Source organism: Tenrec ecaudatus, chromosome 9 (assembly GCF_050624435.1).
Source record: "Tenrec ecaudatus isolate mTenEca1 chromosome 9, mTenEca1.hap1, whole genome shotgun sequence".
Taxonomy (NCBI): Eukaryota; Metazoa; Chordata; class Mammalia; order Afrosoricida; family Tenrecidae; genus Tenrec; species Tenrec ecaudatus.
Genome location: NC_134538.1, coordinates 1,432,305 through 1,448,766, shown reverse-complemented (window position 1 = coordinate 1,448,766; position 16,462 = coordinate 1,432,305). Strand labels below are relative to the sequence as shown.

The following is a 16,462-nucleotide window of genomic DNA, read 5'->3' as shown; positions in this document are numbered from 1 at the left end:
GAACTGTGCAAATGTTACCTTAGATGCTTGTGGCCAACTCTCAGAGGCCCAGTGCACTTACTATGTAGGTTTGAGGGTTCAAAGCACATTTACCTGGAAGCTTACCTGGTAAGGGAGTTTGTGAAAGATACAGAAGACTCTTACTAAGACCCAGGATTCATGGCTAGCAGTAATGAGGTCACATTTTCAAGTCATTTTGTCTTGGCATTGCTTATGCATCCAGTGAAATGGCCCAAGCTAAAACCATCCAGTTTTATTGCTGAACTGGGATACTATCCTGTTACTAGGGTGACCAAAAGTCCCGGTTTGTTCATGACTGAGGGCTTTGCCAAGACTTGGGCTTTCCATGCCATCGCTGGAAGACCTTGGACAAACCAAGATAAGTTGGTCACCCATTACCTTCTGCCATCAGATGGTGAGGTTTTTATGAGGGGGTGTGTACTGCAGGGTAGGTGTGCACAAGGTCTCTTCCCTGGAAGGTAACTTAATTAGGAGTTCAACTAAGCCAGGATTGGCAGTGTTATAATTTTTGAGACCTTTCGTATTGAATCAAGATGACCCATGGTAGTCTACTGTGAAATCTATTTTCTCTAGTGTAGACACAGATTATAGCTCCCTGTTACAAGAGACTGAAGATCTAAAGGACCCAGAATTTGAAATTGTCAACACTCTCTGGATTTACTTCAGAAGAAGTCTCACTGCATACCTTAAAGCAATCAATTTCATTTTCTAAGACTTGGAGATCAACCTGTTACCCTACATGTCAGGCCTGTGTTTATTTTTCAAGGCTCTACTGTGTCTTCATAAGAAGCAAAAACAAAACGTATTAACTTGGACAAGGAAAAGGCAATTTACAATAAGGGGAAGAGAAGTCAGTACAGAACAATTACAGCAAAGGAAGACACTGGGAGGAGCTCAGGAGTTAAAGGCAACAAAGGTGAATGCTATTACCTACCCCATCCGTTAATCGCCCTGATAGCGGGTAGAGAGCTGGGAAGGTGAATCAGGCTACATCCAAGATATAATATAGGATTGGTAGAGAATATACATATATATATATACACATACATGCTGGAAACATACCCATAAATATAGTGGAGCATACAGGGAGCAAAGTTAGGAAAACGTCTTAGCCATAACTAGACACCTTCAAAGAATGAGCCATTGGGCTTGGGGGCTCAGAACCAGAGTCTCAGAGGAAACCATGGTCAATTAGCATAACATAGTCCAGAAGGACAATATTCTATACCCTACCTTGGTGAGTAGCAACTGGAGTCTAGGTACATCTATTGAGCTCTCCCTGTGCAGAGAAAAAAAGCATGAGGAAAATCAGTTGCATAGAAGCAATTAGTACTAATGGGCCACACTCATCCCAGCCTCCACCATCCTGAAACCAGAACTAGATGGTACATGACCACCACTGCTGAGCCTTCGGAAAGGGATCACAATAGAAGACTATGACTACAGGGCGTAAATCTGAACCAACACTCAAAATCATAAAACAAGACCAGGCTCCCTGGGCTTCTAGAGACTGGTGGAACCCTCGAGAACAACAGAAACGCCCACGAGGTACACGCTTTTTAGAACAGTCTACCTTACGAGCTCAAAAGGGTGGCATTGGCTCAAGGCTGAAGCTGAGGAGGCATTTCTAATAACATTACCCATTTCCAGGAACAGAAGAAGTTAGCACAAGGAAAAGATTGGGGGTCAAAATTAATAATCACCGAACTCTCAGGTCCAATAAAAAGTGTAACGGTGATTATAGGTGGCTATACTTAGAAGTTTGAACTTCTTAGAAAACAAGACCAGTTTTCTGCTCCTCCATATTAGGTGAAGTTTCAGACAACTGCATGTTGAGAAGGCCCATAATGGTGCATCTGATCTCAGGCAAGCTTTGAGAAAAATTAGGTTTAAGTAAAGTCACTTAAGTAGAGTTAATTTAAGGATGATCAGTGGACCAGGATAGCCCTTGAATGGAACCTAACGGGGTAAGACTGGGGCAGGCAGAGCTCAGAAATTAGATAACTCTCACACAGAATGGAAGCTCACTTGTCCCGCCTCATCAGGGGCATCAAAATTGCAGACATTTGCCATCTTTCCCCCACAAAAGTTTGAAAGTTTTAATACTGTTTTTCCATAACCATTAAAAACATCTCTATGTGATGGGTTTGACACCATTGATTTTAGCACATGCTTCTTGTTTTTTAATTTTATTGTGATTTGGTGAACGTTTACAAAACAAATTGGTTTTTTCACTCACGAATTCATTCACATTTTGGTTTTTGTGTGTGTCATTGGCGGTAATCCCCATAATGTAAAAACCCTCTTCCTATGTTTTTTCTCAGCCAAGCTCCATCTGGTATCAACAGGTCTGGTATCCCTCATGTCATGTCCTTTTGAATCCAGCTTGAATTTCTGGCAACTCCGATAATGTATGGCTTACAACCTTTTAAAAAGTTATTTTTAGCAAAATTGTATTTGCATGGGATATTAATGGTATTATTTAATAATATCCAGATTCTGTTGGATTGCCCTTTCCTGGAGAGAATAGGCACAAATCTGGATCTCTTCCAGTTGGTTAGCTGGTCTTTCAAATGTTGTGGCACAGACTCTAGTGAATGCTTCTAGATCTGCATCAATTTGTTGAAATGGTTCAACTGGTTTTCTGTCAATTCCTGGAGACTTATTTTTCATCAACGCTCTCAGTGCAGCTTCCTTCAGTACCATCAATTCTTAATTATATGCCCTCTCTTGAAATGGCTGAATATTGAGCAGTTCTTTTTGGTAAAGTGACTGTGGATTCCTTCTGTCTATTGCTTCGTGCATCATTCAGTGTTTTGCCCATGGAGTCCTTCAGTGCTGTACAGTTGAGGCTTGGCCTGTTCTCTCCCAGGTCTTTCCACTTGAGAAATGCTGAACTCATTCTTCCTTTGCTTTCCCAACTCCACATCCTAACACATGTCATTATCACTTATGTTTTAGGGTTTCCAGGACTGTATTTAATCATTTTATTGGGAGCCCTTGCAGATATTATAACAATCCATAATTCAGTCAGATCAAGGATAATTTTTATAATTGCTACCACCATCAGTTTCAAAACATTTTCTTCTTGAATTTTTGGTATCATCTTCCCTTGATCCCATTCCTCTGCCACCCTATCCCTCAGGAGCCCCTAGTGTGTGTGTGTGTGTGTGTTTGTACATAATATGGCCCTATCTTACACCATCCAATGTATCCATTCGCCTGCAGTTTTGTTACTCGTTCCCCTCAAGTGAGGTTATACAGTCATCATTGCTAACAGCGTCCCCTCCCCCTACAGTTCTTTTTAGGTTTTATTGGCATGCAATCCACATATCATACAATTCGATAGCTCAGTCACATCAAGAAGAGTTGTACAATTGTCACCACAATCAGTTTTAGAACATTTTCTTCATTCTCATACTCATTGTTAGCTTCCCTTTGCCCTTCAACTTCCCTACCATTCCCCCAAGTTACTGTTAATACAATTACTGCCCTTAAGAGATTTACCTATTCTGGATTTCATATACAAAAAAAAATAACAACAATAACAGAGTCAAACAGAAGCCTCAATTGAAAAAAAAAGCAGAAAATACTGGAATCTGGAACAGATTTAAGTGGACCTTAAGGGAGATCAGTTGTTAGGTGCTTAATTTTAACCCTACTGCATCTTCAACAATCCACTTTCCGATGCATTCTGCCTGTCAGCAAGGCTGCTCACATCCCTGGTCCATGGTCAGAGAAGAGTCACCAGGGGCTTCATCTACATGATTTCCCTTTCCCTTTAAAAAAAATTAAAAAATGGAAACAGCTTTGAAGTGGATCAAAGAGGAGATCAAATGATAAGATACTACATTTTGTCCTGTCTGCTTTAATAAATTTTGCAATGCTCTCTGATAACAGGGTGATTCATATCCCTCGTCATTAGAATTCTTTACTCTAAAGGTCTTCTCTGAGAGCTGGCCCTTGAAATTTCTGGTCAGCTCTATTAATCATTTCTTCTAGTCACTGTAGCTTCTCTACACTTAAGAACAAGTTTGAGTCTCTTCTGACATCCACCTTGGTCTTGTTCTTGTTTCTCTCTTCACTGATCTGTTGGCTCTCTTGTACCTGATGTACCTGATGTCTTCTCAGGGTTCACCTGGTTTGCAGTCCTCACGTTCCATGCACCCAGTCTGTTTGTGAGGTGCTCTCTGAATTCAGTGGGAGATACTCAAGGACATGTTGGCTGTCATGGGCTTATTTTCATTGTCTTCAGCTTCAATGTGAACTTCCACACGATCATTTGATGACAAGCTGGGTGGTGGGAAATGTGTCTACGAAAACTAAAAAACCCTGTGTCATCAAGTTAATGCCAACTCATAGGGAGTCTGTATAGGGCAAGGTCAGAGTGCCCCTGTGAGTTTTCAAGACTAGAACTCCTTTCTCTCACAGAGTGGCTGGTGTTTTCAAGTTGCTAACCTTGCAGTTAGCAGCCCAAGACATAACCATTACGCTACCAGGGCTCCTTATAAAAAAAGGCCACAGCCTGTGTCCTCACCCTCATCAATGACAAATGGCAGTTTGTACTGTCAGTACACCGCGTTCATCCAGTGATGTGTAGAGCAAAGAGCTTACTGCCACTTACTTTTATTTTCTTCTGAAATAAGTCATTGAAGTTTCTGCAGCACCAACAACACTTTCTATGCAAATAAAGTATGTTGGGGGTAGGGTAGGTAGAACTTGACTTAAGGATCAGAAAAACATTTCCCTTGGTTTGTAAGGAAATCTGCCCCTCCATGAAGTTCTAGGAAGCTCTTACTTGTGTAGAAAGCTGTAGTCTTTTAAGAATTAATTTTTCCCATAAACAAGTGAAAGGCTAACCTTGCTGCCATCCCAAATGCCTCACTGCCAGACAGAGAAGTGCCCTCTACTGAGGGCTACGGGCTCACCTCTTAGGTGGTATGTCTGGGTGAGCTTGAGAAGTGAGTCAGCCATTGTGGCCTCTTAAGAGCCACCCTAAAGCTCCACCCGAGTGTCAGCTTCTAATTATAGCATGAGGACTCCAGGTCAGCACTGGCATGTGACATCAAGACAGCGTCACTTCTGAGGGAGCCATGAAGAGTCCATAATCTGGCATGTGTGTGAAACCTCTTCACCCAAAGGTCAGGGGCTGATCCTTAACTGCCTGCGGCTTCCCAGGAAGGGAGGAGCCTGTGAGAAGCAGCAGACTGTGTACTTTTCTATTGGCTTTCTATCACCCACTTAGACTGATCCACGCTCTGGCCTGGTGGAGCACCAGATTCGCTTGGTGACAATACACTCAACCGGTGTCTAGCTTGATCAGTAATTCCTATTAATATGAATTGAGAAGCCCCATAAATGGTTTTAAATTTGAAATCTGCGAAACCATACTACGGACTCCTCTCTCCTTGGTATTCAAACGAACGAAGGAAGTCTTTAGCTCTGTGCTGTTAGGTGCCATCCAGATGGTTCTTATATAAGAGAATGAAATCATTGCCTGGTCCTGCGCCGTCCTCAAAATTGGTACTGCGTTTGAGTCCAATGTTGCAGTCATTGTGTCGATCCATCTTAGTGAAGATCTTCCCTCCTTTTCACTGACTCTACTCCACTGAACATGATGTTCTTCTCTAAGGATTGGTTGCTCTTTTTAATTTGTCCAAAGTAAGTGAAACTAAGTCTCACCATACGTTCTTCTAAGGAACATTCTGACTGTACTTCTTCCATGATACATTTGCTTGTTCTTTCGGCAGTCCATGGCAGATTCAATATTCTTTGCTACCCACCATAATTCACAGGCATCAATTCTTCTTGTGGCTTTCTTTGTTCGTTGTCCAGCTTTCACATGCACACGAGGCCATTAAAAATACCATGGTTTGGGGGTAGGCATGCCATAGACCTCAAGGTGATCAAGGTGACATCTGTGCTTTTTAATATTTGACAAGTCCATTTGCAGATTTGCCGAATGTGATAACACATTAGTTTGCTTGACTCCTGCTTACCTGGGTGTTGTGGATCCATGTAAAGTGAAATCCTTGACAACTTCAATATTCTCTCCGTTTATCATAATGTTGCTTATTGGCCCAGTTATGGGAAGTTTTCGTGTTTTGAGGTTGAGGTATAATCTATACCAAAAGCTGTAAGTCTTTGATCTTCATTAGGCATTACTTCAAGTCCTCTTTACTGTCGGTATATAAACACACACACACACACACACACACACACACGAGGGGGCTTCAAAAGTTTGTGAAACAATAGAATTAAAAAGATAATTGTTCCACAAACATTTTGAAGTCCCCTCTTACATGAAATATGATGTTTATTATTTATGTTAAAATAGTTCAAACTTAAAATATTTTCTTAAGAATTTGTATAATCAATATTTTAAAATAAGCATATATTTTAAAAATATTGTACTGAACTCTTTTTGAAGGTTTACAGATTAGATTCCTATTTAACAATTTGTGCATATTGCTCAGCAACAGCACCATTAGTTATAATGCTCACATGTTCACATTCTTATTTCTGTTTGAGTTATTCCACTATCCTTATTTTTCTTGCTTCCCTGCCCTCTCGCCACCCCTCATACGCCACCATCCGCATCTGTGCTGTAGGCCAAATGTTGACCATCTCGTCTCAAACAGGTGATTTGTTTTGTTTTAGGAGCATTAATACTCATGGTGCTAGTGTTTATTTCAGGAGTCTTAATTAGTGGATAGTTTCATATCAAAGCTTACAGGAGATGTCAGGGTAGTAATCTCCTGGGTTCCCCATTGTCTCTGCCAGTTCAGTAAATCTGTTCTTTTAAAAAAAAAGAACCTTTGAGTTTTGTTCTACAATTATCTCCCACTTTATCTGGGACCAATTACTGCACTCTTGGTCAAATCTAATGGTAGTGATTGCTGGGCACTCTCTAGGTCTTCTGGTCTCAGGATAGGTGATCCCAGTTTATGTAGACAATTGGTCTTGTAGACTGGTTTCTTCTTTGAGTCCTAGGTTTCCTTCTTTCTTTTTTGCTCCAGATGAGTAGACCAATAGTTGTATTTTCGATGACCACTCCCAAGCTTTTTAGGATGCCAGGTGCTACACTTCCTAAGGACATAAACTTTATTAACTATGTTGAAGCATGTATAGTAATTTTTATGTAGCTTATATAATATATATTCCGATATTGACTGATTTAATATATCTCTAATCAGGAGCCCCGAGGAAAAGTGGTTATGAGTTGGGCTGCTAACTGCTAGGTCAGCAGTTTGAAACCACCAGCCACTCTGCAGGAGAAAGTTGGGGCTTTTTACTCCCTATAAAGAGCTATAGTCTCAAAAACTCAAAGGGGCAGTTCTATCTTGTCCTATAGAGTTGCTATGACACAGTATTGACTCGATGGCAGTGAGTTTGGTTTGGTTTATAAAGGTAGTCAGACTTATGACAGTGCTCCCTTCCAAGGGCTCTCTTGTCAATTCTAAGTCTTATACATCTTTTTGTCTGTTTCTGTTGTTACTGCCTGTTATCAGTATTTTTCTAACTTTGGCTTTGGGGATTGGAAACATTACATATAAACCTACAGTTTTGATAACATCAACGAATTACGTGCTACAACACTGTATGGAGTACATATGATGAGCAATAAGATGTTTAAGCAGAACAGAGTTGGTCTTAAGTATGGTTCATTGCAAGTCAGGGCCTACCTCTATATATTTATTTTTATAGAGTGTATATAAAACTATATATATTTATAATTTAAAGTAAATACACATTATTAAACTGTGTATTGGTTGTGTGGATAAGTGTAGTATACAGATGAATTGAGTCAGCAAGTTACTAAATATTAATTAGCTGATTTAATCTTTTTATATGTACATATTTACTATATAAAGTAAATGGGCATATATGTGCATATAAATGTGTGTGCATGTATAATCAACTAATATTTAGTTCACTGCCTCTGCACTATACTCATGTACCCACTGTCACACATATACAATACCTAGTCTTTTAAACTTTTTCAGTTTTATTGATATATAATTTACTCATCTTACAACTCAATACTTTAAACATATTTAAAGGAATTGTGTAATGATCAATGTTTTAGAACATTTTCTTCTTCCTTGTTAATTTTAGATCCCAGTTGTCCCCCAGCTTTCCCTGCCATAACCCCAAGAAACTATTATCCAGTTACTGTCTCTCTAGATTTACCTCTCCTGGATTTCACATAAACAAAAATATACAAAAGCAAACAGGAAAAAACCCTGATAACAAAATATGAGAAAAACCTCAGTTGAAAAGATTAAATAATAAAAACTAGAAAAAATTGAAAACGAGTCAAAAGGGAGAACAAATGATAAGGTGCTAAATTTTAACCTAAATACGTCTGCGTTGCCCGCTTTCCAATACACTGTCTGCTAGCAAGGGTATGCACATCCCTGTCAATGGTCTGAAGGAATTCACTGGAGACTTAATCCATGGGTGGACCTTAGAAATGGATTTTTGAATTCTCACTGCCATCCATTGCCTTCTGCAAACCTGGTGCTCAGAATTAAAGTGCTATGACCATTCCCCCATCCAGTTTTGGATTATATTATTTATAAACATTGGATCACACAGGCTGTTGTGCTTCTTTCTGGCAGACTTAACTGTTACATCACTTGGATGGCTGCTTGTTTTACAACGCGACTTTAAGACCCCAGACAATATTCTTTCAGTTAGCAGGGAACCATCATATTTTGTCACCACATTTTACTCTTAGCACCCATATGAGGACAAGTATTATATCAGGTAGGGCTGTGCCCTAAGAACCAACTGTTCTTAGACTAGGGCTGCGGTTTGGTGCTAGCTAAAAAAATCCACTCTTTCTAAATATAGAAACAATCGATTTATTTAGCCTTGGGGCTCTGGGTGTTTTTGTCTCTGCTACCTGGCCTCCTCCCCCTGTGGCTCCGGCTTTCGGGGCTCCTGCTGCAGTCCCTTTTCCTGCCTCTGCTTCGGAAGCTGTGCTTGTCCCGGCTTTTGGATGCACGTTTATGAGACTTCTTCCCCCTGTCCCGACTTCTTTTTCTCTCTGACTCCCTGTTTCCGTGGTAGGAATGGTCGGAACTGGGGCTGCGTCTACCCCTTGACCTGCTGTAGTAGCTATCGCGGTGGCCCAGCCTCTCTCTTCGATCTGAGCTCTTCCATGAGGATGAGCTGGTCCCATCCAGGGACAGAAACATGTCTCTGTCAGCTTCCCAAAACTCATTGTTTGGATTTCGGAACACGTGGAGGAAATTGCAGTGTTTCCCTCGTGAGCACTTCTGGGTCTCAAATAAACCACAAATCGCCATTTGCCACTGGGTCACGGGGCAGAATTCACACCGCAGCTGCCGCCCGCCGTACCACCGCCCGTTAAACCGAGCAAGGGCTGCTCGGCAGTCTTCTTTCGACTGATACTGGACGTACACGTTGCCCCTCAGGTGAGGTTCAAAGTTGCAGCTGACCTTGAACTGGACCACCTTCCCCACGTTCTTGAACTCGGGGAGCACGTCCTCGTAGAACTCCAGGAACTGCTGGTAGGTCTCCTCCTCGCTGTACTCCAGGCTGGCGTCCGGGTCGTAGTCGTCCATTCGGCACTGGTCCATGCCGAACGTCGTGAACATGCTTCTCACCAGAAGGGTGGGGCTCGAGGCCGGGAGGGTGTGCTTCCGTGAGCATCGGTCCCCAAATCGGCACGCTCCTGTTTTCCTGTAGAAAGGACACGACGCGCGGTGTTTCTCCATCACTCTTCCGTCCGAGGGTGGCTCTGGGTTTTGCCACGCGGCGCCGTTTTCCAGCTCGCTTTCGGCCTGATCCAGCATCTTCTGCACGGCTGCCTCGAGCGCGCGCTTTTCCCGCAGCTTCAGCTCCTCCTCCTCTCGCTCTTTCCTCAGCTGCTCTTCCCTCTCCTCGTTTAGCGTCCGCTCCAGTGCTTCCTGCCGTCTTCTAGTGGCCTCTTCCTTTTCTCGCTTCCGTTGGAATTCTTCTTGGGCCTTCTGCTCTCTCCGCAGCCACTCCTCGTGTAACTGTTGCCTCTCGGTCTCCAGCCGCTGTTCGCCCCCTGGCAGGCAGGCTTCCGAGACAGTCTCCCGGGCCTGCTGCTCCAGGCCCGCGTCCCTCAGCCGCGCGAGTTCCTGCCGGCGCGCCTTCCGCCTCTCTTTCTTCAGGGCGGCCCTGTGCTTCCGGTGGCTGGAACACAAGACGCAGACACCGCAGTCAGTGGCCGCTGGTCGGAAGGGAGGGGAATCTTGCTTTCCAGCGTGTTCAAGTCAGAGAGCGCAGCGACCGCCGAGTCTGTCCGCCCCGCCCGGGGTCCCTCCTTACCTGCCTCTGCCCGCGGTCGCCCATGACAGTTCAGGGCGCTCGCGCAGCAGCGGGCGTGGGCTCTCTGGCCTCGGATCTGCCATGATTCTTCCGCGCCCGCTCGCCCCGCCCCCTGACGTCAGGGTCCCGCCCCTTCGACGTCAGTATTCCCGCCCCTCCGAAGTCAGCGTCTCGCCCCGCCCTCCGACGTCAGCGCCCCTCCCGGCGTAGCCCCGCCCCGCCCCTCTGACGTCAGCGCCCACTGGCTACCTGAGTCTCGGTTGGGGAGCACCTCCGTGCTTTTTTTTGTGGTGCTGCTATCTTAACGACACCCCTGAAAATTCCTTTCTTGTGGCTACTCTTTTCTTGGGGAACATTATAGATCATCCCCGGGAGACATATGACCTGTCTACTGTACTGATAGTATGGTATCATGGATTTACCCAGTATTAGAGAATTTCAAATAACACCTGGTATTTCTCTATTCCCAAAGTGAGCTTGCTTCATCCTTCTTCATCCATGCCAACTCTGTCCCTTACCCCCCCACACCCTCTCAAGGGCTCCTCCTATTCCAGCCCCTCTGGCCTCCCCCCCCCCCCCCGTTGCTCCCCTCTATGATGCTGACTTAACACCGAGGACGATAGGTGACATTTTTCTGTATGTGCATCCTCCTTCACCCCATCCTGCCCCCACCCCTACTATATTCGGAGGGACTAGAGGATCGGGACTTAGGTAACATTTAAAAAATATTTCTGATGGCCGCTACTTGGCACAGTCTGTGAGCACTAAGGTTTGTAGATCGTTTAGGTAGGAGCACATATGATTTAAATTTCAGAATGGGTTACTCAGGTAAGCAATAAAGGAGGTTTGGGGGGCTATTACTGCGGTAGCTCCAGTGATGCAATCTTGTGGGATGCAGAGAGTGCCATCGGCGTTGGATAGGTAGGGGCCCTTCTTAAGAGGGAGGGCACAGAGATTGGTGTGAGCAAGGCTTCTCTCCAAACCAACAACACTTCCACCCACCCACATTTGCCCCAGTGAGTGAAGGTTACAAAAGAGGCCATGTTGTTATTGACAGGTTTCCTAGGCCCTGCCTTGCCTTGACCCACAGCCACTGTGCTTCTGTCCCCCCTGTCCTGTAAACTTTTGTCTAGACTTTAACCGTCTCTTTGCAGTTCTCAGAGACCTGGCCCCTTGGTGCTGTTTGCATGAACTTAGGACCTGCCACCTGCTCTGTCCTTTGTTCACAGTGCCCTTTGATTTTGTTCACAGTAACCCTTCCCACCCATCACTGCTCTGGTCTCTATAATTTCCTTGCTGGCCGGCACCTTACTGGGTCCTCTGTGCTGGGATGTGGTGTGACCAGGGCCATATGATTGTAGCACACCAGCCCACATCCTTTGGGGAGGAAAAGAGGAGAGACTCAGGGAGTCTCACACTCCCAGAAAGGAGGAGTTGGGGTTGTATCTTGTGAGGGCCAGTGGGAGTGGGAAGGGAGGGATTAAGGCCACTTCAGAGCCCTCTGAAGGCAGAATCAAATGTGCTGGTGGATGATGGAATGCCCTTGGGTGTGGGAGGGAAAGGTTGATTCACAGGCAAAGCCAAGGTTTCTAAGTGGTTGAGAGAAAAATGGAGCTATTGACAGAAATAAGGAAGTCAAAGGAGGAAACTGCTTTCTCAGGGAAAGTTGTTGATTTGACTTGTGTCGGGGATGTGCGCTCAGGTGAGAATTCAGGGCTAGAGTTACGGATTCAAGGGCCCTTGTAGGTGGGGAGGATGGATGGGGAGAGAGTCTGTCAACTGGTGGCCAGGGCCAAAGGAACCAACAAATGAGACAGTAGGAAAGGTGGGAGGAGAACCTGAAGCCTCCAGCATTTTGGAATCTAGGGGGGTGGGGGGGGAACACTGAAGGAAAGGGTAGAAGAAGCCTCAAGAGATCAGGAGAAAGAGGACTGGCTAGAGGCCATTGACTTTGCCAGAAGTATTGGGGATTTTTGAGAATGTGTTTCCAGTAGTGAAGTGAGAGAAAAAGTGATTGAGGAAACAAAAGCTGGGGGGGAAACGGGAGAAGGGGAAAACTAGAAGAGAAAGCCAAACTGATTAGAGGACACACACACACACACACACACACACCCCCAAGATTGAGGTGGTAATTACATAGGTGCGAGTGATGAGGGAGAAGTTCATGAATGTCATTTGAGAGCCGAGGCTCTGCAGTGACCTGGGCTCAAGTATCAGCTTCTGTTTCCTCATTGTAAAATTGGGATGTCGTCAGCTACTATCAAGTCAGCCCAGTCTCATGGGCACACCACGCGCACCGGGGTCAGACCGTTGGGATTCACAGGGCTCTCAGTGGCTGATTTCCAGGAGTCTATCTACAGAGACTTCCCTCAGTTCATCTCTGTCTGAACGGTCCCCTGAAACCTGTCAGCATCATAGCAGTGTTCTAGCTTTCTCGGGCAGAAGGGTGGCAGCTGTGCACGAAGTGGGTAGGTGGGAGGTGGTACCAGGGTCTTTCGCATGGAGGTGAGAATCCTACCACGGAACCCCACCACCCCCAAAATGGGATAATTGTACCTATTCTGTAGTGTTAGTGTGAGGATAAAAGCAGACCTGTGCGATAATTTACAGGATCCCTCCCACGGATAAGAGTTAAGTAAACATAACTATTATTGTAGCTATTTTATATTATTAGGTCATAGCAGTTGTAAACATGGCAGAAACGAGAGGTAAACTGAGGCATGAGGACAAACAGAGAAAAAGTTAAGAGGCTGTGACAGCTCTTTATTAGAAAAGATGCTCCGGATGAGGTTCCGTGGTCTAGCAAGTAGCCCAGGGAAGTCGTGCCCAGTGAGTAGAGTGGTGGGTTTTTAAAGGAGGGGCTGAGGAGGGTCCCTTTGGGAAGGGGTTGGGGCTGCAGCTGCTAGGGGTTTTCCGCTGCTGTCAGGTTTTGCCTGAGTCTCATTATCCAGCCGTTGCAGGCGGGGAGGAGAGGCGGTTATTCTTGGAGCCAGTTCTGAGACTTGTCTGTCGGCTTCGTTTCCTGGAACGTGCAGGTAGAAGGGCTGAGGCCCTGACAGCCTGTCCCTGACCCAACAAGAAGGTCACAATGAACCCAAAGTTGCTACAACAATACATGAACATCAGCAAGACTCACTGGTTAAGTAGACAGGGGATACTACTAGAAAATTTCCACAGGAGGAAATTCAAGTCTGAGGGGGTACTCAAGAAAAAAACTGGATTTTTTTTCAAAGCTATGGATTGAAATTTTTTTGCAAAACAACCTATCGCCTCAAAGCACTCTGCATTTCACTTAATACATTTGTCAAATCTGCGATTCCATTCTTGGAAACATTTTTCAAACACCTGTTTGGATGGCTGACAGCACCTCCCTCGTTTTTTTCTTCACCTCTTCTACGTCGTCAAATCGCTGTCCTTTCATGTCCCTCTTCATTCAAGGAAACAAAAAGAAGGTCAGGTGAGTAAGGTGTGGGGGGCAAGAAAGGCATGCTGTATTTTGCCAAAAACTGGTGCCCTGAGATGGCTGCGTGAGCAGCGTGTTCTCGTGGTGGCAAAGCCAATATGTAGACACCTGTGCCTACTTCTACAAAACAGACTTGTGACATCTACTCATTGTAAAAAAGTATTGCTAGGTTGTGGCCAAATAGTGGGCCTTGCATTTTTTAGCGCAAACCTTTTCTCTCGTGAGCTTTTTTGGCGGCATCATTCCTTTGGTCAAACCGGCCTCGTTGTACCCACATTTGGTGCCACTCTTCCCGTACCAAAAATAACAAGGATCGATGTGATCGAGCTATTGAATTTTATGATATATGAATTAGATGCTAAAAGTGTTGGGGAAAAACCAAAGCCAAATTTTGAAGCAGACCAAAAAAACCCCCAAAACACCAGGGACAGAATAAGAACAAAAGAAAAACATCTTCCTTAGACTTTTAAACCTTAATTATTTTTGTCCAAAGACTATGGATTCAAATAGGCAAATACCCACAAAAAGAAAACATGCACTAGAATTTCTGCCAATTAACTATCAAAAGCAAAGGCCACAAAAACACTTTTCTTATAAACATGTAAGAACTCATTGAATTTTTTCCTGTGAGTTCTTTCAGAAGCATTAATATACTAACTTCAAACAACTACATTCATTACAAAGAAATCCTTTATGGTTAACAAGAAATACACACCCTCAAAAAAAGTTTTTAAAGAAATACACACCTGGAACAAGTTAGCATAAGTGTCATTTGCAAAGAAAAGCATGTGGTATTTATCATTCTGATGATACAACAGTTGTAGAGCTTCATGATGTGGTGTGACCAGGCAGGCTGATTGAGTTGGTATTTCATTCGGAGCAAGTATACTTGTGTACCACTCGGCCTCCTTAACAGTGATAGATTTGAACAGAGAGAGAAGAGTGATCCTGGAATAGGGCAGGCAAGGGAAAATGAATGTTTTAGATATTAAGAAAAAGAATCAAAAAGATAATTTCAAATAAAAAGTGAGTATCATGATAGGGAAGCATTAAAATCAACAAGCAATGTAATTAACATCCTTCTAATAGAATAGATATAGCTGTTATTCTGGGGGAAAATATTCATAATATATAAATAGGGATTTAAGAATGAAGACAATAAAAATCACAAGTAGCTATGATCTAGAGCAGTGGTTCTCAACCTTCCTAATGCCACCCACGACCCTTTAATACAGTTCCTCATGTGGTGGTGACCCCCCCCAACCATAAAATTATGTGAGTCGCTACTTCATAAGTGTAATTTTGCTACTGTTAGGAATCGGGCAACCCTCTGAAAGGGCTATTTGACCCCCCCCAAAGGGGTTTCGACCCACAGGTTGAGAAGCTCTGATCTAGAGTCTGTGGTTCTTAAAGACTCCTACCCAGAAGTGACATACTGTTACTTCCCTTTCACTGGGTAAAGCATGCCCCATGCTTCAGAAGAAGTGTACAGACTTACCTCATATCTAGAAAGAGACGGGTGTGTGTTAATAAGGTTCCTAGGCTTGCTGTAACAAAGCACCTCAGTCTGGGCAACTGAACACAGCACACCGTTATTCTTTGACCATCTGGAGGCCATGCTCTGAAGGTTCTAGGCCAGGCTCCTGCTCCCCTTTTCTAGCCCCATGCGTTCCTTGGCTGCAGTGGCATCTTTTCCAGAAAGACATACGGTCTTTCCTCTGTCCCTGGGTCTCTTCTTAAAAGCATGCCACCTGTGCTGGATTGTTTAACTCAACAGAATCCATCCGCATGGTCCTCTTTTCCAAATAAGGTCACACAGGTAATATGTTAAGATTGGGGCTTATCTTCTTGGGGAACACAAATTAATCCATAATAGGGGCAAGTAAGCCAGCAGTTCAAACTCACTAGCCGCCCCCTGTGAACATGTATAGCCTCGGACACCCACAGAGGCTACTCTGCTCTGGCCACCGGCTCACTATGTGTCAGAATTGAATTTGAGTTGATGGCAGTGAGTTCTATACCAGTCAGACTAAATCTAGTATGAGAGGTAAGTGATGACTTTTTCAAATTTGAAGTGCTGGTCTCCAAAAATTCCCCCAAGTTACTTTTTCCACAAGAAGTTACTGGAAGATGTTCCCTGCCACATCAGAGAAAAGTACCCTAAGGACTGAGAGGCTGGGGGACCCAGAATCCTGGAGAGAGGTGAAGGAGCCTTTGAGGATGCAAAGGAAGAAAGAAGAGGGAAGGACAGACAGGAGTAGGCGTCCAGGGCCCAGGAGGACATTTCCAGGAAAAATTCAACCCCCTGAAGGAGCCAGGGTGGCATAAGAGGTCATGCGTTGGGCTGCTAACCACAAGGTTATCAGTTCAAAGCCGCCAGTTGCTCGGAAGGAGAACTCTTTCCTCCTGTAAAGATCTGCGGTCTCTGAAAGCTACATAGGGCAGTTCTGTTCTGTCCTTTAGGGTCACTGTGAGTCACAATGGTCTCGACAGCAGTGAGTTTAAAGAGTGGTGAATCTGAATCACCCGATGCCTTTCACTATATCGAGAGACTTATTGGGCACCCAAGAGTTTAGAGATCAATTGGTGGTGGTTGCGTAGAAAGCTAAGCTAATGATATTATAAAAGTAATAACGTAACGGAAAATAA

At 44.3% G+C, this 16,462-nt stretch overlaps 2 protein-coding genes across 2 annotated transcripts in view; one reads left to right on the top strand and one right to left on the bottom strand.

The window, feature by feature from the left end:
• The window catches only part of ABHD2 (abhydrolase domain containing 2, acylglycerol lipase), a 113,955-nt gene that overhangs the window by 39,943 nt on the left and 57,550 nt on the right, over positions 1-16,462 (top strand). The gene's annotated exons all lie outside the window — the stretch shown is intronic.
• On the bottom strand, positions 2,262-10,457 carry LOC142456672 (U2 small nuclear ribonucleoprotein auxiliary factor 35 kDa subunit-related protein 2-like). Its single transcript, XM_075557843.1, has 2 exons — positions 10,351-10,457; positions 2,262-10,215 (listed from the first exon to the last, which is right to left on the bottom strand). Exons 1-2 carry the CDS (start codon positions 10,431-10,433, stop codon positions 8,892-8,894), a joined length of 1,407 nt encoding a protein of 468 aa, XP_075413958.1. The 5' UTR covers positions 10,434-10,457; the 3' UTR covers positions 2,262-8,891.

What these genes read in the sequence shown, in the direction of transcription:
- LOC142456672 (XM_075557843.1), bottom strand. Translation starts at nt 10,433, where the DNA reads ATGGCAGATCCGAGGCCAGAGAGCCCACGCCCGCTGCTGCGCGAGCGC. An exon ending in GCGACCGCGGGCAGAGGCAG is followed by an intron (nt 10,216 to 10,350) that starts GTAAGGAGGGAC and finishes CTTGTGTTCCAG; the next exon opens with CCACCGGAAGCACAGGGCCG.